The sequence below is a fragment of the Leguminivora glycinivorella genome, chromosome 9, assembly GCF_023078275.1.
Source record: "Leguminivora glycinivorella isolate SPB_JAAS2020 chromosome 9, LegGlyc_1.1, whole genome shotgun sequence".
Classification (NCBI taxonomy): Eukaryota; Metazoa; Arthropoda; class Insecta; order Lepidoptera; family Tortricidae; genus Leguminivora; species Leguminivora glycinivorella.
This window is the reverse complement of record NC_062979.1, coordinates 1,017,177-1,040,504: the sequence shown is the minus strand read 5'-3', so window position 1 is coordinate 1,040,504 and position 23,328 is coordinate 1,017,177. Positions and strand designations below refer to the sequence as shown.

Genomic DNA, 23,328 nt, shown 5'->3' with positions numbered 1-23,328 from the left:
GTTCAGCAACCACCAGCGATGCGACACGGACGTCACCTCCCAGTCTACACTGTCGACCTTCATTGCACGAAGTAGAAATCCGTCGCATCGGGTTTTGGATTAGGTAATGGATTACCCTAAGAGTCAATGACTGACTTGAAGAAATCGACTGATACCTCCGTCCAGTGTAGTAGCAATCGACAGCGCTCGTACTTTTCATCTTCTAGGCTAGTTTTACCGAGCGATCAGTATCCTCAAATGCCCTCACTAAAAAGAGTTCAGAGTTCAGGAGTCTCGCTTGTAACCGCGCTCGCTTGACGCGAAATAGTCTGATCGAAAATACCAGTATCGTAACAAATAGCCCTCGGGCGCGTGAGTGATGACCTTTTTCTGTGTTTGATATGGACGTAAGACGTTGGACTTTAAATAGTCATATCAAAGCTAATATTGATTTAGATAATTTTTACGAAGGGTTGACAAAAGCAGTATCAATTACGTTACCCTGCTACAGTACAGATAGTTACACTACTTTTACAGTTAATTTCCACACTTTGTGTCTGAAATTGTGTTTATAATAACCTGATAAAATAACGTGTCTGTTAATAATAAAAGTGTATCTAAGGTTTTTGTATCTTGTTCAAGTCAGCCTCGCCTACAATGTATAATAATGTCATTTCTCTAACTATTCGCTGACTAAAGCTAAACGTCATCACGAAAATCTCTTTAGGCGTTTCTGGCACCGAGATATTCGCGGATCGAAGGCGATTTCGACTGATACATCTGTCAAATCGGTTCAACAACCGATTCACTTATTCTTCTATGCTATGCCAATAGGGCTACCAAAGGCTTGCGCGCCAGCTGACTCGCCACCAGGAGATAATAAACAGGTCTCTATATAAGACCTCGGATATACAAACGGCACAAATAATATAAAAATTTTACCTTCCAATAAAATTGTTATTATTTTGCCTGGTATATCCGAGGTCTGAGTGATGCCTTCCTGGTAGGCTTAATATACCGTCGGCACTTCTCCTCAACAATGAGGGTGGCTGGTGGCGGGTCGGGGCGCGAGGAGCCTTATGTTGCAGGTGGGGAAAACGGGACTACCAACATCGCGGCGGTGTGACGCCGGAGCGACTTACAACGAACGATGGCGCCGTCTATCGGTCCGATGCGACGTCTACGACGTACTCTCTCTATATAAGACCTCGGATATACCAGGCAAAATAATAACAATTTTATTGGAAGGTAAAATTTTTATATTATTACTATAATATTACTATAATTGATTTTAAAGTATGACTCATAAGATAACAATAATATTACATGTGCGAAATTGTACATTACGATACAAGTTCGTAAAAAAGGAAGTTCGAAACGAGTTACGAATTCCCTTTTTGCACGTGTATCGTACGACGTTTTTGAGTACAGATGAACCTCCGAAGTTTCGACCTGGCATATAATGAACCACTTCTCGCACCAGTGCGTAAAGAAAACACCATCTGTACTGAAAAATATTTTTTTCCAGAATGGCCTACCTAGAGATTCGAAACGCACCCATCACCACCACAGCTCTTATCGACACAGCCTCTCGTTTCTACTGGACGCAACTAGTCCAGCAGTTCTACGTTTTGGTCCTTGGGCTGAATATACTGGGCAACCCGTATAGTACTATAGGGGATTTCTGTCGCGCCTTGAAGCATTATTATGAACCTTACCTGGTAAGTAATAGATACTAGTTTGAACTGACAACTTACCATAATAACAGATCTTGTAGACACGGTATTTCGTTTCTACTGGACGCAACTTTAGTCCAGCAATTCTACGTATTGGTCCGTGGACTTAATATACTGGGCAACCCGTATAGTACTATAGGCGATTTCTGCCGCGCCTTGAAGCATTATTATGAACACTACCTGGTAAGTAATAGATAGTAGTTTAATCTATCTATTGTACTTATAATATAATAAAAGGTCTCATGGATGCAGTCTCTCGTTTCTACTGGACGCAACTAGTCCAGCAATTCTACGTATTAGTACTCGGGCTGAATATACTGGGCAAACCGTATAGTACTATAGGAGATTTCTGTCGCGCCTTGAAGCATTATTATGAACCTTACCTGGTAAGTAGCCCACTGAGACTAGTTTAAAAAAAAAACTAATATTAAAAGAAAAAATAACTAATAATAACTTGAGCTACGGAAGCCCTGTCATGCCCTAGCATGTCTGTCTATTCCTTTCCTTATGTATACAAGCCTCATATTGAAGTGAAACTTGTAATGCGATTTCCAACTGACAGCGTTAAACGTTTACCGCTCAGTGTACAAACTCGAATTTTGAAAAACAACACATTACGAAGTTTCACTTGTTCCGCGCGGAGAGACTACACGCACTATTTTTTATTCTGTTGTTTAGGGCACAGTCTGCGGGCGACAAGAAGACCCGTCAGCTCGCCTGGAGCTGGGCGCCGCGCGGCTGCTGGGGCAAGCGGCCGGCGCCGCGCAGCCCGCGCTCTTTGACGCCACACCTGCCCGCCGGCGCGCAGGTAATATAACCATCTATATATGTATAGCCATCATCACATCGCTAGCGTATCGTAGCTAGCTGCTCTCCTTATCGCTTTTCTGTAAGTGGAGCGACAAAACCAGACTGCGTTTTGACCGCCACGTAGCGACAAGGAGTGTCGCTTCGGCTTGGTCGGCTGAGGGCTCTAGTCGTTTCAGAATGTTTAGTATTTCTGGGCATACCTATTCTGCTGTAGGAAAGTAGACTAAATAACTCGCTTACTGGCACAGGCATCCAATGATTCGACGTAACATAACTTTCGCTCGGCTAGCATAACTTTAAGTGCGTTTTCACATTATCCGATCCGATATCGGATGTCTGACCGATATCCCATACATTATAGGCGCCATCTTAGATTTTTTCTATTGAAATCCTTCCGACATCCGATATCGGATCGGATAATGTGAAAACGGTGTAATACTTCCTGAATTCGTTAAACTAGTTGGTTTACTGTATTCATTTTTTGACAAAGTTTCAATAGAAACTTTTAAATACTTACTGTAAATACACATAAATATAAAAAGTAATTTGGGGAATAACGCAATCCTGATTTAAAGATATCATACAACGATAGGCGAGTACCCAGTTCATTCTGCTAAGTAGAACGTCCAGGTACTTTAATTTGTGTAGCTTTCACGTCAACGGAAGCAGAATATGTACAATACTTACTTCTGCTGTATCATTTCCATAGTTCAATAATTATCTTACTCACTTCAGTTGAAGACGGCGCGCTAAGCAACGACCTGCCGGAGAAGGTTCTAGAAGCGAGCCGGAGTCACCCAGCCAGTGTCGCTCTGGCGCTGTCTGGACTTGTGGCTAGACCCAGCGTCGGTAAGTTTCGTTTGTAAAACACTGGAGATATCCATGGGTATGAACAGTGACGTAACTATCCAAAAAGTCTCGTGGGGCAATGGGAGTCTGTGTTCGAAAGTTTCGTGGTGCAATGAGAGTGTGTACCTACTTGCAGTCTGCTGGGTAAATTGGGGCATTAGGGCATGGGCATTTTCTCGAAAAAAGATGCAAAACATTTTTTTTTTTCTAAAATAGGTATATTTTATAGGTAAGTTTAATGTTTTTCCTATCGAATTACGAGCCCTTTCGTTCCTTCTAAGTAGAAAAAAGCGTCCGAAATTTAATTTTTCCACTTCATTACCATTTTTCAAACACTTTGTACAGCGGTTACAAAGTGGAACAAGCTTGTCCCTTACTTTTTGTCCTAGATCGAAAGGGCTGGTGATTTTGAGTAGGAAAAACTTAAAATTTACCTACCTTGTTCTCGCGAAAATGCCCGCATGTGGAATTTTGTCAGCATAAAATGATATCACTGGAGGCTGATAAATGTCATTGCAGGGAACAGAAGTCACTGCTGATACTTTTCAGTGACATTTTTACCTAAAACTTACTATAAGAGTGGGTTGCATCAAACCGTCTGTCACCAATTTAGCGTTTGCTAAATTTGATCGTATGGGAAGTTTCACAGATCTCTGCAGTGTGTTTGTTAAATATGGTTGATGACAATGATGACCTTAGACAAGGTTAATCAAGTGTAGGTATATATTATACGTAGTGTTATGTCATTCCTAGTAATATAAAATTACATATTTAATTACCTGTAAATAAGTTTACTTACTTTGAGGTTTACAGCGAGTTTTTGCAAGCAATGCATTCTTGCACGACATATTTTTTATCTGTTGATGTCTTCATAGGTGTATAGAATCAAGATTTTTCTGTCGCATGATTATTTATTTTTATGTTTACGATTTGAGCATGTGTTTAAAATAAGCCTTTTCAAACGCGTAGATTAGTTTTTGGAACTTGGTTATGTAAATCACACATAATTAATTTATGTAAATCATTTATTTCATATGGTGCTATAATTATGATCTATCGTTTCTTTTTAGTGGTATTCTATCGTTTTCAGGTAAATGATTTTGTTTGGAAGGTGTCAAAAACGATAGTATGCCAGATAATGTACAGTTGAGATAAGTATCAATCAACATTATTTTTTTAACAAATGTTGTGGAAAATTTGCTTAAATAAAGCTGATCCAAGAACCACTTGGATTGCACGACTTATCTTACTTTTGTCATTAAGTACTTACCCCCTTATTCATAAACGTACTCTAAAATTATCAAGCCGATAAAGTTCGTTTGTCCCCTTCCGACGTATAGGTGTGATAGAAAGGGACAAACTAACTTTATCGGCTTGATAACTTTAGTGAACGATTATGAATAAAGGGGTTAGTAACCATCTCAACTGTATATTTCCATTCGCTGTATGATCTAATCTGTTCCGTTTTCTGTACATCTATTTCTGCACGTGGATAGATGGGGAATATCTTGTTTTGCGGCGTAAGTATTGCATGCACGGTCTTTATTTTAGCGCACTTTCTGAGTGTGATACATACCTTCATCCCAAATGATTCCTAACTTTCAGAACATTTATTACATTTCCACATAGTTGAAGTAATAAAGTATGTAATGAAATAAATTAAGTTCACAACAACACGCCTACAATATTTTAGAGCTCAAATTATAGCTTTCATTACGGGGATTGGCTATTGAATGTTCCTGCATTTTGCATGTCAAAAGCATGATATTTGTTTACTTTAGATCTATTGCTAGGTACATATTTGTACGAATATTTGAACGATATATTTCACAATGTATCCAAGAAAGTAATTAAAATAAATCGTCAGAATAACGATCCATCTGATACTAGGGTATTTGATTGTTACACCTTTTTTTCATAGATATATGTCGAGAAGCGATGCGCGCCGCCGCCGGCAGCGGCGGAGCTAGTGCTTTACGTGCGGTGGCTGAACGCGCTGGGCATAGACTCGTAGCAAGAGCAAGGTTGCCGAGACACTGCTCTAATACTGAGGTACCTATGCAATATTATTAATGGCTGTCTTTATAGACATGTGTCGAGAAGTGAAGTGGTATGGCAAGCCGGTCCGAGCAGTGGCTGTATGCGTGGGGCTGGTAGCAAGGACGAGGTTGGCGAGAATACTAAGCTATACCTTCGTCAAAAATATAATATTTAGGTAAATGAGTAGAGTAAGCAGATATAAAAAAACCGCATGAAAACATCTTAGAGAATTATGGGGGATTTAAGAGGAATTTACTCCCGCTCGGTTACGGAATGAAAAAAGGGATTTTCACCACACCGACTGGTAAAGGATGATGATTTTAAATCAAAAATATTGAATAAATTGATAGATTAGATTTAGTTTGATGTTTAATAGTCAGTATTTTGTTCGCGTTGATGTGGTGAAAAATTTTGTGTTTCACTCGGCGGCAAAGTTTGTTTAACCTTCGTGCCTTGAAACCGTCGCAACGCTCAAGATTCCACTTCTCGAACCACTCGCTACGCTCGCGGTTCAATATTGGAATCTTTCGCTTGCTCGGGTATCAATATTGGCACGTGCGGTTAAACAACAACTTTGCCCACTTGTAAAACAAATACATATTCTTCATTGAAACGGAAGTGTACCTAGAGGTACTTTGAAAAATTAGTTGCGTCCTAATTTTGCAGAACCGTTTATGCTTCTTGCGACCGATTTGATATAATTGAGTAATATTGATATATTACAGGGTATCCGGCCATACTCTCACCACGAGGCGCTCGGTCTTCAGCTACTAACCCTGCTGGGGAGAGGGCATTACGCGGATACTGATGCGTACCTCGCGCACGCTCATTTGGCTCCGACGAATTGCAGTTTACTTGTATCCACGCAGTGAGTTATTGTTTATTGTTTATTTGTGTAAAAAAGTACATAAGCATTACAGTTCATGACAAAACCAAGTCGCTTATATACTAAAATTACTATTAAAAATACGCATGCAGAAAATAAATATTACAGTCGTCATAAAAAATAAGAAAACAAATGTCAGAAATTACTAAACTAAACAATACAAATTCCATTAAAAAAAAAACTATACACAAATATTATTCAAATAAATTAAGAGTTTATGACCAAAACCACCAACACTGTCTGCAAACACGTCTATATGTGTGGCGTCCATGGACATGACATTGAGCATGGACAGGGCCCTCGCGGTGGGTGCGTTCGCAGCTCGGCGCGTGCGCATTACGCTGGACGCGAAGAGCCGCTGTGGACGCCTCGCCGGCAGGGCGCTCAGTTATACTACATTGATATTAAATTTGATAATATAAGATCAGAAAGGCTTAGCTAAGCCAATTGACATTCAGTTGTCGTCAAAGAGGATCGGGAGGACGTGTGCATATACTGCCATCTCTCGACACAAGCTTAGAACTTTTGAACCTCAGTCATGACATTTCGCCCATATTCTTAGCTTGATATGTATTAAAATTTCAAATATTAATATTAGCGCCGTCTAGCCGAGCGTTCCCCAAAGGTGTAACGCCATCTAGGCCACCGTACCTTTTTCTCTATGGCTTTTTGGTACGTTTTTTTCTTAGACATCCGTCTATATGGAGTTACGTATGTTTTTGGTTGTCGTCTAATGCTTTCCCCTTTCAAGGAGCTGTTACTCCTACTCTGGTTAAAACAAATTTGTATTTATTCTTCTTCCAATATTTCTATATTAAGAATTTTCCTATTGGTCAGATAAGTAATTTTTGTATTCTTAATTCCCCGAATGAATTTTTGTGTGCTTACATAATACTATTTATGATTAGGTATAAGGTATTTCATTCTAAAATGGGCATATTTTTCAGTTTCCAATATTTGCTTGTAGTACCTAAAGCAAACTGTGCGCAGTCGAATTGCCTAATATTTAATGTAATGAATAGGCTAATAGTTTCCTACTAGTCAAATCAGCTTCTTTTTAAGATCTGTTAAAATTTCTTTATTTCTTTATTTATTTATTCCTTAAATTAACATTAACAGCCTAGCTAAACATGTCAATCGTACAGGAGGGTATAAACATGAATAATCCTGGTTTTCTAATATGGAATTACCATGAAATACTGAGGAGTGACGTCACGGTCAATTAATTTACTTTATGTCTTTCTTTTTGACTTATTAAATATAAATTATGTTTAAACATAACTACTGTCCATATTTTTATTCTAATTATGTGGTGTTTTATTTCGTGCACTGCATAAAATATTTGTAAATCCATTTATTCAGGGTTAAAAAAAATACAATAAAAAAAAGTCAAAGTCATAACCAAACCCAAAAACCATACCAACAAAAATAGTTCGTGATCAGCAGCGCAGGCTTCGTCAAGTGGACATAAAACAAATCAGCTACAGGCTTTGTCACCTACACATACAAATGAAATAATCCGCAACAGGCTTTGTCAAACTTAAACACTATAAACTACCCTATGGTGCCACCCCGGATCGTAGCTGGCCCAAATGTTCCCATGACACTGGCCGCGTTACCTCGCTGTACAGCCAGGGAAATTTGTTGGACCAGGTACGATCCGGAACGAGGATCGCAACCCCCGTCTCTAAGCCGCCGACCCAATTCCCACACAAACTTCTTAGCCTCTGCACCCCAAGGCCCTGCAGTCTCCACCGCAACTGGTATAAAATCATACGTTGGCTCCAAGACAGAGTACTTCGAGTGCTTCTGTTTCGCCGCATACTCCGCAGCTGCACCAGCAGCACTGATGGTGTGACTCAGATGGGACGGTGCAAAGGTGCTAACGCACGTTGCGTCCCATAGAGGCACCGACCTCTCTGCCAAGGAACCAACGTAAGACCATCCGGCCTCTTGCCATTAAAATATTTTATTTTAAGTATAGGAAACTAGCCTACTATCATTGTTTTAATATTTCAGGCATATCTTCATGGTCCGATCCGGCGGCGTGAGCAACTCGTGGCATATCGAGTGGGTGCTCAAGTTAGACGACATCATCGGAGCGCCCACTGTCAACGGGGACAAACTCATTCTTAATGTTAAACAGGTAATTGTGAAACTTTTAAATACAATCTTTATGAGAGACTCAGATAAGTAAACTAGAGTAATAGTATCTTAGATCAAATTAAACTATTTTCTCATAGAAAATATTTTAATTTGTATTTTTTAAGTAGTCTCACTAACTATTATACCTACTATCGAGGCATCCGTCCGGTTAACGCAGTACGCTGGTTCGAATCCAGCTTGGAACACTTGGAGGCATTGGTAATTTTTTCTTTGTATATGACATTTATTTAATGTTTATAGTAATAGTTACTCAATATGTTATGGAGAACCAACAGCACTTATAACTTACAGTAGACAGCAAGATAAGATTAAAACCAATCACATGATCTGACAGATTTACAAAGAAATAATAATTAAACTAATATAATGCTAACACTTGTATCTACACATGCTCACAAAATTGTGAATGTAAAGAGAGAAAACAAAACAGAAGGTTGAATGAGATAAATGCACTAAAATTCTACATTTTAACTGAAATGTCACTATTGTTGCAATGTAACTTGGCTTGTATCATTAGGGTAGGATTGGTTCATTGTAACCAGCTCAGCAGCAGTGGTTCACCGCTAGGTAGTATAACACAAAATCCAATGTTGTTACGTGTTTGTTTTTTAAATGAAAACGAAATGTTTTGAATGATCCACGGTTATTTTCATTAGACGTATCTATATTCACCGGGATATAGACCGTGACCTTTATGATTTTTGTTGTTGTCGAAATATTGTGAGCTCGAAAAAAAATCAAAAAGGTAATCGCGGACTATATCCCGGTCAATATAAGTCTAACTACTAACTACGTACATATTTGCTTTCAGGACGAGATGGTAAACTACTTCTCGACGGATGAGAAGGTAATCGAAGTCCCGGACCCCGCTGTCCTGGAGTGGCTTCGAGCGAAGATCGAGTGCGCGCTAGTATTGGCTTTGGAAGATAAGCGGTGTCCCACAGATTAGACAAGGTTTTGGTAACGTTATTTTATTTTAAAAAAAAGTAATGACTACGAGGGTTTTTTTTTTGGTGCTATGTTACCCAGTGTTAATATTAATTGATAAAAAAAGTCAGAGAAAAAATTTCGTCCGTACTTTGTTCGTTTTGTGGCATCTGGATTAACAATCACTAAATCAGCAGGTTTAACATAACCGATATTTTAATTGCATCTATTGATAAAAGTTATTTTTTTTTTCAATATGTATAAAATTTGTACACGAGGTCTGAGGAGGATGAATAAACAAAAATAGCCGGATGTCCTCAATACAATATCTTGGTGACTAAACTTCAAAAGTTAAATAAAGCCAACTGATTGTTACCATTCGAATTAAAACCGAAATAAATTACACATATGAAAGAAAAAGTGACCAAGTCCTCTGGACTCTGGTCTGGTCAAGTTGAAATATTTTCAATAGATTATAATTTAACTTGTGTTCATTAGAACCATTCGAATTGTTTAAATAACTGACTGATATTCTTAGTTGAGGTAATGATTTACTTTGTTGTTTAAGAGCGGAATAATAATAAAATTTTGAACGAACAAACATGTTACATACAATCACGCCTGTATCCCATAAAGGGGTAGGCAGAACACATGAAACTAATTTTGAACGAAATATATATATATATAAGTACATAATATTTGTTATAAGCAACGTTTGCCTATAAAATCTTCACGTATCTCTGATTTAGAAAATTGTTATCTCAAAAGAAGAACTATACAATATTTCCAAATTAATTTAAGTCATATCGTGCAAACTATTTGTAACCTATTTAATATAAGAACACTTTAGGTTATATTTGGTCTAAATTTGTTGACAAATGCTTTTTATTTTATCTATTTATTTATTTTATTTTTATTTCAAATACGTTACACAGTATGACAGTAAAAACCAAAGCACTGAGTAACTAAAATACATAAAAGCATAACAAATAAACACATGAAAGTGAGAAAAAATCAACACATCACAAATTATCTACATTTAGGTGACAACGTAACGTCGAGGCTTCGTTGCGTCGTCTGTTTATTTATGATACTAAATATAAACTGGGACACACTTAATTATCTAAGAACGAAGTTTATAAATGGTTATAGATAGTAGGCCTGGCATAAGATACACCTGCCTAAAGAGGAAAAGTAATAATAATATGTACCTAGATTTTGACCGGAGGCAACGTTTGTCAAAAATCATATGAGGAAAATAACTAAATGAAGAACGCTAAGTTAATTGTTGTAGATAGACGAGGGAAAGAAAATATGATTTTGCGCATCGAAATATTTTAGTTCCTTTAAATTGATCTCTTTTGCTGACATGCGTGACTCTTTAAATTCGATTTTTTACCTTATTGATGGCGCACTTAATTATGAATTAAAATGCTCCGTCAAGAATATGGCACTTGTAATATATTCTGAGACGCTAAAAGTGTAAGACGGTCTCGCACTCCGTGAAAATCTGTCATCCGATTTATTTCAGTTATTCTTCGGATCTAGTGCGTAAGCTACCAAACTACCATACAACGAGTTCTACGGCTATGGCGGATCTCATTATTATTATAGGATTCGGTTCGGACGTAGTACTATACGAACTGCTCTAAGTCGGTATTCAACGTCTAAATGGCTAAGCTTGAAATGATAAAATTGACGCACTAACTTTATCATCGCATTTAAGAGCCTAAGTTAGAGTTTATATCTTGTTTTCTAGTCAATAAAGCTTTATGTTACTTATTAGTTGTAGATAAGTGTATCATATATATGTATGCATTGTTTAGTTACGAATACGTATGTTATGATGGAATGATTTGTGTGTTAAGAATAAATATATCAATATTCAATACCTTAAGCTATATGAAATAAATTGTGTTCAAGTAATTTTTAATTGTACGATCGAAAATAATTTAAAAGTAAAATGTAATGATTTTCAAACATTACTTAAGCACTGGTTCAACCAAAAGCGCTTAGGCTGAGCTATCGGCTATAGAAACGTACAAAAGGTATCAATCAATCAATCAATCAATCAATATTTATTTGCAAAAATGTAGTGTTACAGTGGGTAGTCCCGTGGGGTGGGTAGTGGGTGGGGCTCCCGTGTAAATAAAAGATACGGAATGATTAGGGTTGTAAATAGAAAAAAAACCATGTTTTTTTTCAGAATTATGAAAAAAAAAACCGAGCACCAAGGGTTTTTTCTAAATATGTTTTTTTTTCAGATAAACAAATAATACGACAATAACGGTTTTTCGTGATAGTCATAGGGCTTACGGCGAAATTATGGTCAAAAGCTGCACTTTATGCAGAAAGCAAGCCACTTTGCACAGTAATACTAGGGACCAATACAAATGATTTCATCCGAGGAAACACGATTTTCATCCACTAGAATTCAAGATGGCGGACAGTTTCCAAAAATGGCGGCCGCATATCTTTAAAAATTTATAGAATCATAACGGCTGCACCGATTTTGATGGTTGGGGTGTCTATTAGTTCGTATTGAAAATTTTATTAATATAAAAAATTAAAATCATAAAAAAACTAAAGATGGCGGTCGAATAATAAGAAAAATATGAAATTTTCAAACTTTTTTTTTCATTCTCGTGAAATTTACCAATAAATTTTCTATGACATGACCGCACTTTTATGTATTTAAATTAAACCTGATAATATTATCTACATAATAAAATAAAAATCATGAAAATCCGTTAAGTAGTTTTTGAACTATATCTATTTCAAATGGAGCGCGCGGATTTGAAAGACGTTTTTGCACGTGATGTAAAAAAATTTGGAAACAGAATGGCTGCACCGATTTTAATGGTTGGGGTGGCTATCATTTTGTATTAAAACATTTATTCATATAAAAATTAAAATCATTTAAAAAAATAAAGATGGCGACCGAATAATAAGAAAAATATGATTTTTTTTTTATTCTCACGAAATTTACGAATAGTTTTTCTACGATATGGTCACATTTTTATTTATTGAAATAAAATCTGATAATATCATGATGTGCAAAATAAAACAAAAAAACATTAAAATCCGTTCAGTAGTTTTTGAACTATACGCATTGCAAATGAAGCGCGCGGGTTTAAAAGACGTCTTTGCACTTGATGTGATGCATCGTATCGTTTGGTACCGCTATACACGAAAAACTGGTTATTTATTTTGGTCACAATTTACTATATTACTGTTCGGAATCAATGTTTTTAGTATTTATATACATTATTAGTTTTTTATCCGAGTTTAGGTATATTTAGATAACCCCCGTAAACTTTGATGGTCATAATTTTTATTTTAATACGTAAAAGAACTTAAATAGGTACACATAACATTTGTATCACTTCTATAATCTCCGACAACTTCTGTAGGGGGCTACGGAAACATAATATATTAATACAAAACTTATTTTTTGCTTCTCGTCTAGGTTATACTGAAAGATAAAAGTCATACAAAATGATATCAAAATATAAGGAAATAATGAATAAATAATAATTTATAATATCATTTTTGCAAAATAAGTTTTATTTCGGCAACTGCCTTTGCAAATGTTACATTGCGCAGGGTAGACCCACGACACGTACAGCGTATTGTTTCGCAGCCTTTTTCACAATCGCAATTGACCAAGTATACCCATTCATACCATATCTCCCTGTTTTCAGACCACTGCAGTACCCAACTATCATTGTACGTCTTCCAACCCCAGGGTGATGGCATAGGCACAGAAGTAATATCCAGAATATGGGGCGTTGTTATACGACACGGAGCGCAAGGTGCCGATGTTGGTTACTAATTTATTTTTGGTGGTAAACAGTTTCTTGCTCAACAAGTTCAGGTGAACTTTTCAAGCATGGCGATGGCGATTATTCCTCCAGGAAGACCTTGTAGTTGCTGCGATGTTTCTATCAAAGCTGGTATAACTTCAGGGCGTGCCAACAATGTTTTAGAACATGATTTTTTCCTTTTGTATTGAAAACAGAAGCGGTGTCAGACGTAAAGGCGTAAAAACCACAAAGAGCGGTCTTTCAGGATCCAAAGTGTTGGCTATTTTATAATTTATACTCTGGCAGGTTATTCTCATTTGAAATATTAAGATAATATACTAGACAAGACTTGGAAATTTCCCAATATAATTATTATAGCTCCATAGATCCCATGATTAATGCCAAATTGGGACCGTTCTTAACATATATTTTAGTGAGCAAGCGTGGAGTTTACCACCCTGAACTCATTCGAGGCCTCTTCATGAGGCAAAGACCTTTCAAGGCTCTAAGCTAGGTCCAAACCCGAATCTGGCCACTGACTTTACGTCTATCCTTCACCCGTACTTCAGTAGTTTTTATTTAAATACCAAGACATCTGTATCGGAAGATCTGATGATACGCGTGAGTCCCTGTTCCGCCATATCTTTTGCGCGAGGTACAATGAGGCTATCGGCTTCTTCCGGTTACGTTCCTATGGTTTACCCTGAAATAGCAGAGCAAATGTTCTCTGAGGAAGTAAATTGTTTAGAAAAAAAATTCACCACACTAATAACATCAACAGGCTACAGTTTCTGAAAAAAGCCTTGTTGGTTGTCAGTGTCTTCCTGGAGGAATAATGGCCAAGCTTGAAAAGTTCACCTGCGGCCTATATATGATCCTTTATCGGTGAACTTGGTGCGCAAGGAACTGTTTCCAACCAAAATTAATATAAACGAGCATCCCACCAACTTCGTCAGCACTACAAAAACATACGCTCCTTGTCGTATAACAAGCAGACCATCTCGAAACGTAGACTAAGTAGACGAGAAAAGAAAATAAGTTATTTTATACATAGATATTTCTGTAGCCCCCTACAGAAGTTGTCGAAAATGATCTCTGTAGTAGTCCTTGGTAAGGACAATTGCTATTAATACAAATGTTATGTTATGTGCATTTTAGGTGTTAAAATAAAAATTATGACCATCAAAGTTTACGGGGGTTATCTAAATATACCTAAACTCGGAATAAAAAACTAATAATGTACATAAATACTAAAAACATTGATTCTGAATATTAATATAGTAAGTTGTGACCACAATAAATAATCAGTCTTGCGTGTATAGCGGTACCAAACGACACGATTCACCCGCGCGCTTCATTTGCAATGCGTATAGTTCAAAAACTACTGAACGGATTTTAATGTTTTTTTTGTTTTATTTTGCACATGATATTATCAGATTTTATTTCAATAAATAAAAATGTGACCATATCGTAGAAAAACTATTCGTGAGAATAAAAAAAAATTAAAATTTTTATATTATTATTATTTGGCCGCCATCTTGAATTTTTTAAATGATTTTAATTTTTATATGAATAAATGTTTTAATACAAACTGATAGCCACCCCAACCATTAAAATCGGTGCAGCCGTTATGATTCCAATTTTTTTTACATCACGTGCAAAAACGTCATTCAAATCCGCGCGCTCCATTTGAAATGGGTATAGTTCAAAAACTACTTAACGGATTTTCATGATTTTTATTTTATTATGTAGATAATATTATCAGGTTTAATTTAAATACATAAAAGTGCGGCCATGTCATAGAAAATTTATTGGTAAATTTCACGAGAATTAAAAAAAAGGTTTGAAAATTTCATATTTTTATTATTCTTCGGCCGCCATCTTAAATTTTTTCATGACTTTAATTTTAATATTAATAAACGCTTTAATACGAACTGATTCAACTGATAGACACCCGAACCATCAAAATCGGTGCAGCCGTTATGATTCTATAATTTTTTTAAAATATGCGGCCGCCATTTTGGAAAATGTCCGCCATTTTGAATTCTAGTGGATGAAAATCGTGTTTCCTCAGATGAAATCATTTGTATTGGTCCCTAGTATCACTGTGCAAAGTGGCTTGCTTTCTGCATAAAATGCAGTTTTTTTCCGTAAGCCCTATGACTATGAGTAGTAAAGTGTTTCAATAACAATAACGTACATTTTAATTCAATTAACATTCAGTATACAAACGTTTATTGGGGAATCCCCGATGCTGCGTGCAGCGTGGAGAGGCGACGGTGTTGCCAACAGTAAATAGTGATAACTACCAACTACAGATTTCGTAAATGTGACTTTTATAAGACCAGAAATTAAAGTTATTTGATTAAATTCGTTTAATAGTTAACATTAAGTCTAAAAAACCGTATAAAAGTATTACTACTTTGCAAATTTTGAGATTTCGTACTTTAGAAAAAAAACATACTCCAGAAAAAAACTGTTTTTTTTCACGGTATTTTTTTCATGTTTTTTTTTTCAAGCCAGAAAAAAACCGTTTTTTTGCAACCCTAGGAATGATAGCACGAGCGAGTTATAGCTTGTCGGGAGCTATTATCTTTTGTTCGTTTTTATTGCCAATAGTTCATTGCTTGCTCGCGTTTGGTGGGACCAGCGCCTTAGTGCATACTAAAACTATCAAAATAATATTGGATTTAAAAATATCTCTGGATATAATCTATTTATAAATGACTGCCGTATACTATATTGAGTTACTTGGTGACTTTGAAACTGCTAATTTAAAAAATACGAACATTGATATATTTATCGTAGTTAATTCTAAAGTAATCATATCTATAATTAACTATAAAATATAAACGCAAATTATACTAACTGTGCAATTGCTTTCAATGCCTCCTAAGGGCCAGGGACGCCTTTATTGCTAACAGCATAGAGTCCAGATTGGCCCGCGTTTAGGTTAATAAAATGATATTCAGTGTTGAAAGTATTTTCGTAAGTTTATATTCATGTATTATTTGATGTGAGAGGAGTATGCTTCGAAAATGACTGAAAGTTGTCAAAACTCATTAGTTGAAAAAGCTGGTTTTTGAAATTCGAACTGTGTGCAATTTCTGCAACGCTCTTAGGCCTGATTTAGACGGCGTGCGAACTCGCATGCGATTTTAGTTACGTTGCGGGCTGTTGAGGTTACATACAATTTTGCACAGCCGTCAAATACCGCAATGTAATAAAACGTATACGAGTTCTCGTACCGTATAAATGGGCCCTTATTTTAATGAAAAAGTATTCCGATTTATTGGGTTTTACGTTTTATTAGTATTGGGAAGTACTATAAGTACGTACTAAAAGTTCTGTAAGTAATAAGTATCGACAGGGTGCCAACTAGTTGAAAAGGTTACACCTCCGACAGGACTCAAACCTGTGACCTTCTGCGTTGCTAGTGCAGCCAGAGAGGTCCGAACCAACTGAGCCACGGAGGCTAAATATTTATCCATCGCAGTCATTTCTGCATATTAAAAAATAAGTATCGATTTTTAACTTCGACGGCCGGTCTGGCCTAGCGCGTAGTGACCCTGCCTGCTAAGCCGCGGTCCCAAGTTCGAATCCCGGTAAGGGCATTTGTTTGTGTGATGAGCACAGATATTTGTTCCTGAGTCATGGATGTTTTCTATGTATATAAGTATGTATTTATCTATATAAGTATGTATATCGTCGCTTAGCACCCATAGTACAAGTTTTGCTTAGTTTGGGGCTAGGTTGATCTGCGTAAAGTGTCCCCAATATTTATTTATTTATTAAAATTAATTTGACTCAAAGGGTATTGGTATTCTATTTCAAACCTTATATCCTGTGGACAATAAGTGTCATTTTCGAAGTAGATTGCTTTGAATTGATGTCTATACAATACAGAATAAGCTGTTAACAGGATACTTTTACAGTACCATTTATACTGACTAATAACCTAACCACAAAATTAAAATTTTGAAAAAAGCCCCGACCGCGACATAGTAGACCGATTTTCATGAAACATGGCTTAGAATACTCCCGACTAACTCAGCTTTCAGACAAAAAAAAACTAAATCTAAATCGGTCCATCCGTTCGGGAGCTACGATGCCACAGACAGACACGTCAAACTTATAACACCCCGTCGTTTTTGCGTCGTTGCGTATCCATGGGGGTTATTAAAAAACCGAAAGGTGCCTAGGTTGGCATTGACCACTTTATTTTTTGATGTATGGTTTTACGGGAAAGTACCGATGTTGAAAACTAAGTTATCGCGCGGGTACCTACCAGTTATGGACACTTCATTGCTAAATCAGTAATAAAAAAATGACAAGGAATGTCCATTACTGGACTCTTGTCCATTACTGGTGACGACCATTTTGTCTGTATTTTGTAAATGGTTCTGTGAAAATAAACTGTTGTCTGTTACTACATAACATGTTGGTTTCAACTAAATGTTTTACTGTGTAGTATTGAATGTATAGAAATATTGTCATTATTTAAAATGCTATTATTTATTTTGTATTTTCTCGTCGTCTAACGACGTTGAGTTGTATGTCTTACGTACATTCCATTCTTGGGAACATTAGTATTATTAATAATATTTTGTATTAAATACAATTTACCCCTTCTCACGGTATTTTGTTAGATTAAAGTAAAACAAGAGTTTTGAACGATTCACGGTTATTTTATACGGAAAACAGCGCACGCAGTTAACGGGAAACGGTAAACAGTTTTCCGTGATCATGATGCATGCAACTGCGTCGAAATATCGGGAGCTCGACAAAAATCAAAAAGGTAATCACGGTCTATATCCCGGTCAAAATAAGTCTATAGTAAATCAGGAAAGCACACTGTAAGGTTAGGACAGATGTCACCCACTGCAATGAAAAAATCTTCTAAGGGCCACTTGCACCAACGGAAATGGAGGGCTAACCCACCATTATATATGGAATTTGTCAGATGACAGCCCACTAACCCTGAGTTAAGTGGTTGGTGCAAGTGAGTTTAAGTATTGCAATGTAATTTAACCTGCCACTGTACAGTTTTCGTGGCGCCACCTGGCAAGATGAAATCTCAGCATGTCTCTTCACTAGCTGAAAAATAAGTTTCACAAAGAAGAGACCCGGACAGCTATCACATCATATTTGCCCAACTACTGTAAAAAGTTTCATTTTTGATACAGCGACCTCTAACCATTCTGGTGTTTCGAGTGTCCGTGGGCGGCAGTAATCGCTTACCATCGCGCGATCTGTCTGCTCGTTTCCTCCTATATAATAAAATAATGATCAATTTGGTAGGAAGATTGTTTGAGGAGGATATTTTGCGTAGGAAGCCATAAATGGGCCGTTATATATTCAACCTTATTGGTAGGTACTTATTACAGTTCAAATTTAAACCATTGTTTATAGCATGCTGTAAGGGAATGCATCGAATATTTAAAATTCTAACCCATATATGCCCATAGGGTTCATTTCGACCTACTGCTAAAAACACGCTACTACTCATTAAAATAAGTAGGAAAATAAGGTTGTCGTCTCAAAAAAATAGGGGGGCAAATGTGTTGGGCATATATGGGCTAATCTGACTGTGTAAAATCGTGGGAAGGGGTACAATAACGAAGTTATGCTCTACTACTATTTGGTTCCTGTTTTAGTATAGTTAAGTTCATTCTTGTTGAATTGTTTCTACTTGTAAGCTATGACGGTGGGAATAAATGTTTTATAAAAGGTCATTAAATAAAGATGTAATAAAATAGAACTCGTTTTATTTTTTGTAATATTTTGTATTTACAATCCTAGACAGTGTGGGTAATAGTTACCATGAAATATGTACATAAATGCGTACTTAATTTTACATTATAAACTATGAAACTCATAGTATAGATATAGATGTTTATTGGTAAAATATTCACATTTACACGTCAATTATTTACATACAATGATTATTTAGAAAAAAATTACACATTTCACATTGGGTATTCTAAGTAATGCAGACACACATATTACATTAGTATTAGGTACACGATCCAGTCAATGACCCGTAGGTATCAAGGAACTCATCCAAAGTATAGCAAGCCATTTCGAGTAGGATGGATTTTAGTTTGCCGACAAATATTGCATCGCTAGAAGCTTGCTTTATGTCATCATGCAGTATATTGTAAAGTCTGATACCCATTACATGCACAGACTTTCTAGTTTTTGCGAGGCGGCACGCTGGCACGACCAGCTGGTTACGCCTGCGCGTCACGCTGCCCCTGAGTTGGCTATGAGTGGGGATCAGATGAAGGTTTTGTCTGACGTATTTGTATAGTAGCACACTATATCCTTTGTGGGATCAAAATTTTTGTTTCAATCTGATTCCCCATCGCCACTCGAACTATAATCACCAACCAAAGATACTTTCACGTCTTTGGCATTTTCTAAACTACTTTTAATATCTTCATTACCAATTTTAACTTCAGTTTCATTCCTATCTTTAAATATTTCATTACTAAAATCATTTAACTCTTCATTATTCTTATTTATAATCAAGTTTTTGGTATCGATTTCTTTTTCAAAACCAACTTTATCCTCTTTATCTTTTATAGTCTCATCTTTATCAATATTGATCCCTTTCGATATCACTTCACTATCTTCATAATCTTTACCTGACTTCTTGACATCACTTTCAACCCTTTTCTCAACATCTTCACTATTTTCAACTTTAGTTAAATTCCCACTATCTTCAACCTTTTTCCTCTTAATCATAATCCCAAGCGCATTTCTACTCAGTCCTGCATTCTTACTCAATGACTCCTCCTTTTTCAACCCTCCGAAGCTAGTTATCAACCCGCTTGAGCTTGGTAATGCAGGGCTGTTAAGTATTTTACTTCTAGTTGAAGTTTGCTTCTCTTCAATGCTTTTGGAAGGTCGGAGAGAGAGCAGGGTCGCCATGTGACGGTCTTCTTCTGATTCTGGTAGAAGGTTGATGTCCAGGGATGATCTGGCGAGGAGTAGACTGTCGTTCACTGCGGATTCTTCGAGTTCTTTTCGACGTTTCTGTAAAAAAATATTTATTCAGTACTTTTAGAATGTTGTAGGTAGGCACAAGAAAATAATTTCTCAGGTAGGAAAAAAACATGATATACAACTTGTTTTATTGATTACCGTTAACTTTAGAGGAAAGTTCTTTAGGTCAAATCAAATTAAACTATCTAAGAAACTAGTATCTTAACTGTAACCATTACTACGAGTAAAGCCTGACGGCTCAGCCACGACATTGGTCTAAGCGCGACAGCGGCGAATGGCGGCCATACATTGGAGCGAGACACAGCGATGGGACTTTTCATTCGCACGTATGGCTGCCGCTCACCGCTGTCGCGCTTAGACCAATGTCGTGGCTGGCCCGTGACTATAAATTATGAGTCCAGCGTCTCGCTAGCGCCAACTGTATGGAAAAAGACGCCGCGTGTACGTCGCGCCGACGCGGCGTTAGGCTTTGCCATACAGTTGGCCCGACGCTACGCTCGCGAGACGCCAGATGTGGGGGCACCCTAAACTGTCACCTATATAAGAATAACAGTGCCTTCTTGACAATAGTCAAATATTGTTGGTCAGACGTTAACTTGGGATGACAAACCGTGGCAGATGGCGCATATTGGAGGAGGCCTACATCCCAAGGGAAGAAACAGGCTAAAGAGAAAGATACTTACTCTAAAGTTCCTCCGGAGTGAGCAGTTAGCTTCATAGTCATCCTTCCACACAGACTCGTTTCTGCCGACGAGCCGGCCGAGACGAGGCTTGTCCTGCTTGGCTGTATCTTCATCGCCTGTAAACACAACAATTTGTCTATTTGTCTGTGTCATGACAAATTCTTGAGATATTTCACTGTTGTCAAAAAACTCCTATTTTGTTCTGACTGTTACTAACTCAGTAAACAATATCTATTTCTTGGAATTTTCACCCCTTTTTAATTGGGGATGAAAATTTGTAGAAGACTATCGAAAATTTTATTTTGATCGAAAATTGATGTAGGGACTCAGGTTTTTTTAATAAAACACCCTTCGATGTTCGAGGGGCCCGTTGTGGGCGGTAGGGGTGGTGTAGCGTTTATCATGTCAGCCGCGTTAGCTGGAGACCTGGGTTCGATTCCTGGCTTCGCCACCAGTGGGCTTGATCGCTTTTTCTTTAGTGTATGTTGTCTATTTCAGTTTATAAACACCCTTACTTGAATTAAAGATATGCAAAAGGTAAAAAAGAAATGAAATCTCATGAAAAATGGCAAAAACATTTTAATGTAAAAGGTTGCCAAGATGACACTTTTACAACCACAAAATATTGCAGATTCTATACTTTACAAAAAATATATAGACATAGACAATGACTAAAAAAAAAATGGGCTTAAACTTGGAAAGAAAGCGATTTAATGAAAGAAAACAGTTAATACCTGTTTTATGTTCCAAGCGGAACATAGCATCATCAAACAGCTTCTTCTGAGTCTCCTTCGTCTCCGGGACAACCTGGCCGTTCTCTGTGGGGTCCCATCTGTTCTCCTGCCGCCTCGCGCCTGATACTATCACATAGTCCAAGTTCTGGAAGAGAGTAGGTAATGATAATATGTTACAAAGCATAAAGGTAAATTATAGGTAATGATGTTACAAAGCATAAAGGGAAATTAATAAGTAATTATCTGTAAACAGGAATAAATATTTAAAAAATTGGAGAATTTATGCCACAGTTAAGTTACTTACTTAACTTTACATTTTTTTGCATATAAACATTTATTCTAGCAGATTTGGGTTCAAACAGGTTGCTATGATAATACATAAAATTATCAAAAGCAAAGCAAAAGACTACCATACTTCCTTAATAGTTTGCCTAAAGACATCTGCCTTGAACCAAAGAAAAATAAATTCAAAAAGTCCCTTATTAAACATATGTGTCAAACACTGAAATAAATAAGTGTATTTATAGTTCCTGCAATATTATAATATTTATAATAAATAACAAACTCTCTCACTTACAGGCAAACTGTTATACAATTATTTTGTTTTGCAGGGAATTGTATTAGACTAAGTCATACAGCGATACAGCGAGGAAATGTCGCCAGTATCCTTGGTACAATGCCTCAAGGGCCTATTTTAGACATTAGCTAGTTTTTAAGTGTTGTCTTAGTTTCTTATATCGACGGCAATGAAGTAACAAGAACTCCTAAGTACAGGTCGATTACAAAGATATGTATAACTTTTTCACCTTATTACAATGCAATAAGGTGAAAAAGTGGATACATATCTCTGTAGTCGACTGTACTTAGGAGTTCTTGTTACTTCGCCGTCGATATATAATTATGTAAATATGTTCATGTAAATAAAGATTATTTCTCAAGTCATTCATATATTGTGTTAAAAAAAAAAAAACAAGTAAAAAATACATACCCCAGGATCTGTTTTGATTTCAAAATGGTTATCACAGAGATGGCACTTCATTCTAAACTGATACACCGGGGTAGTGTAATACATGCCAATCTTGGTCTTCTCCGCATTGTACCGCACGCCCATGCCGATGTGGTTGTTACAGCCGTCGCACCAGATGTTATACGGCATCTCAAAACGGATTATAAGGATCCCCATGTGGAGTTTCCTTGCCCTCTCTCTCAGTGCATGGGTGCCCAAGAATTTGTTCAACCCCCCGACCTTAGGGTCGTAGTCGGGGGGGTAGTAAAGGTTTTGACCCTTGCGTTCACCCATTGTTGATTACCTTACTGGAAAATAAGTAAAAAGGTTATGTTTTGTTGTGGACCAATATTGCATGTAACTGTAGTAAGGAAATACTTACTTATTACCCACAAATACCAATAATGGCTATTGTAGGATTTATATGTATCACTTTATAGTAGAGTCCATGGACTAACAGTAGGAAAACCTTAATTTAAGCACGAAACCAAACAATTTCGTCACTACACTTTATTTATTATTGAGTGACAGTGACATTAACATCACAATTTTTTTTACAAATTTATTTGATCTTCAGCCTTTGAGCCATGGATACTAGCATTTTCAGCCATAAAAGGGTTCCGTAATAGCGTTGACAAGGGTTCCATTATTGGTCTTGTCGTGTAAACTGAGCTTCTATGCCATAAACAATTTTG

The 23,328-nt window shown here is 36.9% G+C and overlaps 2 protein-coding genes across 2 annotated transcripts in view; one reads left to right on the top strand and one right to left on the bottom strand.

Moving 5' to 3' along the window:
* Positions 1-9,757, top strand: part of LOC125229428 (vacuolar protein sorting-associated protein 13A-like) — a 93,397-nt gene extending 83,640 nt beyond the window's left edge. The window contains exons 55-61 of the mRNA XM_048134256.1: positions 1,508-1,700; positions 2,394-2,523; positions 3,261-3,374; positions 5,296-5,426; positions 6,140-6,282; positions 8,320-8,446; positions 9,278-9,757. Coding sequence (XP_047990213.1) covers positions 1,508-1,700; positions 2,394-2,523; positions 3,261-3,374; positions 5,296-5,426; positions 6,140-6,282; positions 8,320-8,446; positions 9,278-9,415 — 976 coding nt within the window. The 3' untranslated portion in view covers positions 9,416-9,757. The remainder of the gene's footprint in view (positions 1-1,507; positions 1,701-2,393; positions 2,524-3,260; positions 3,375-5,295; positions 5,427-6,139; positions 6,283-8,319; positions 8,447-9,277) is intronic.
* Positions 9,758-18,964: 9,207 nt separating this feature from the next.
* On the bottom strand, positions 18,965-23,197 carry LOC125229393 (coiled-coil domain-containing protein 130 homolog). Its single transcript, XM_048134218.1, has 5 exons — positions 23,016-23,197; positions 22,616-22,941; positions 21,628-21,772; positions 20,894-21,009; positions 18,965-20,240 (listed from the first exon to the last, which is right to left on the bottom strand). The coding sequence occupies exons 2-5, from the start codon at positions 22,925-22,927 to the stop codon at positions 19,551-19,553; spliced, it is 1,263 nt and encodes a 420-aa protein (XP_047990175.1). The 5' UTR covers positions 22,928-22,941; positions 23,016-23,197; the 3' UTR covers positions 18,965-19,550.
* Positions 23,198-23,328: the final 131 nt, after the last annotated feature.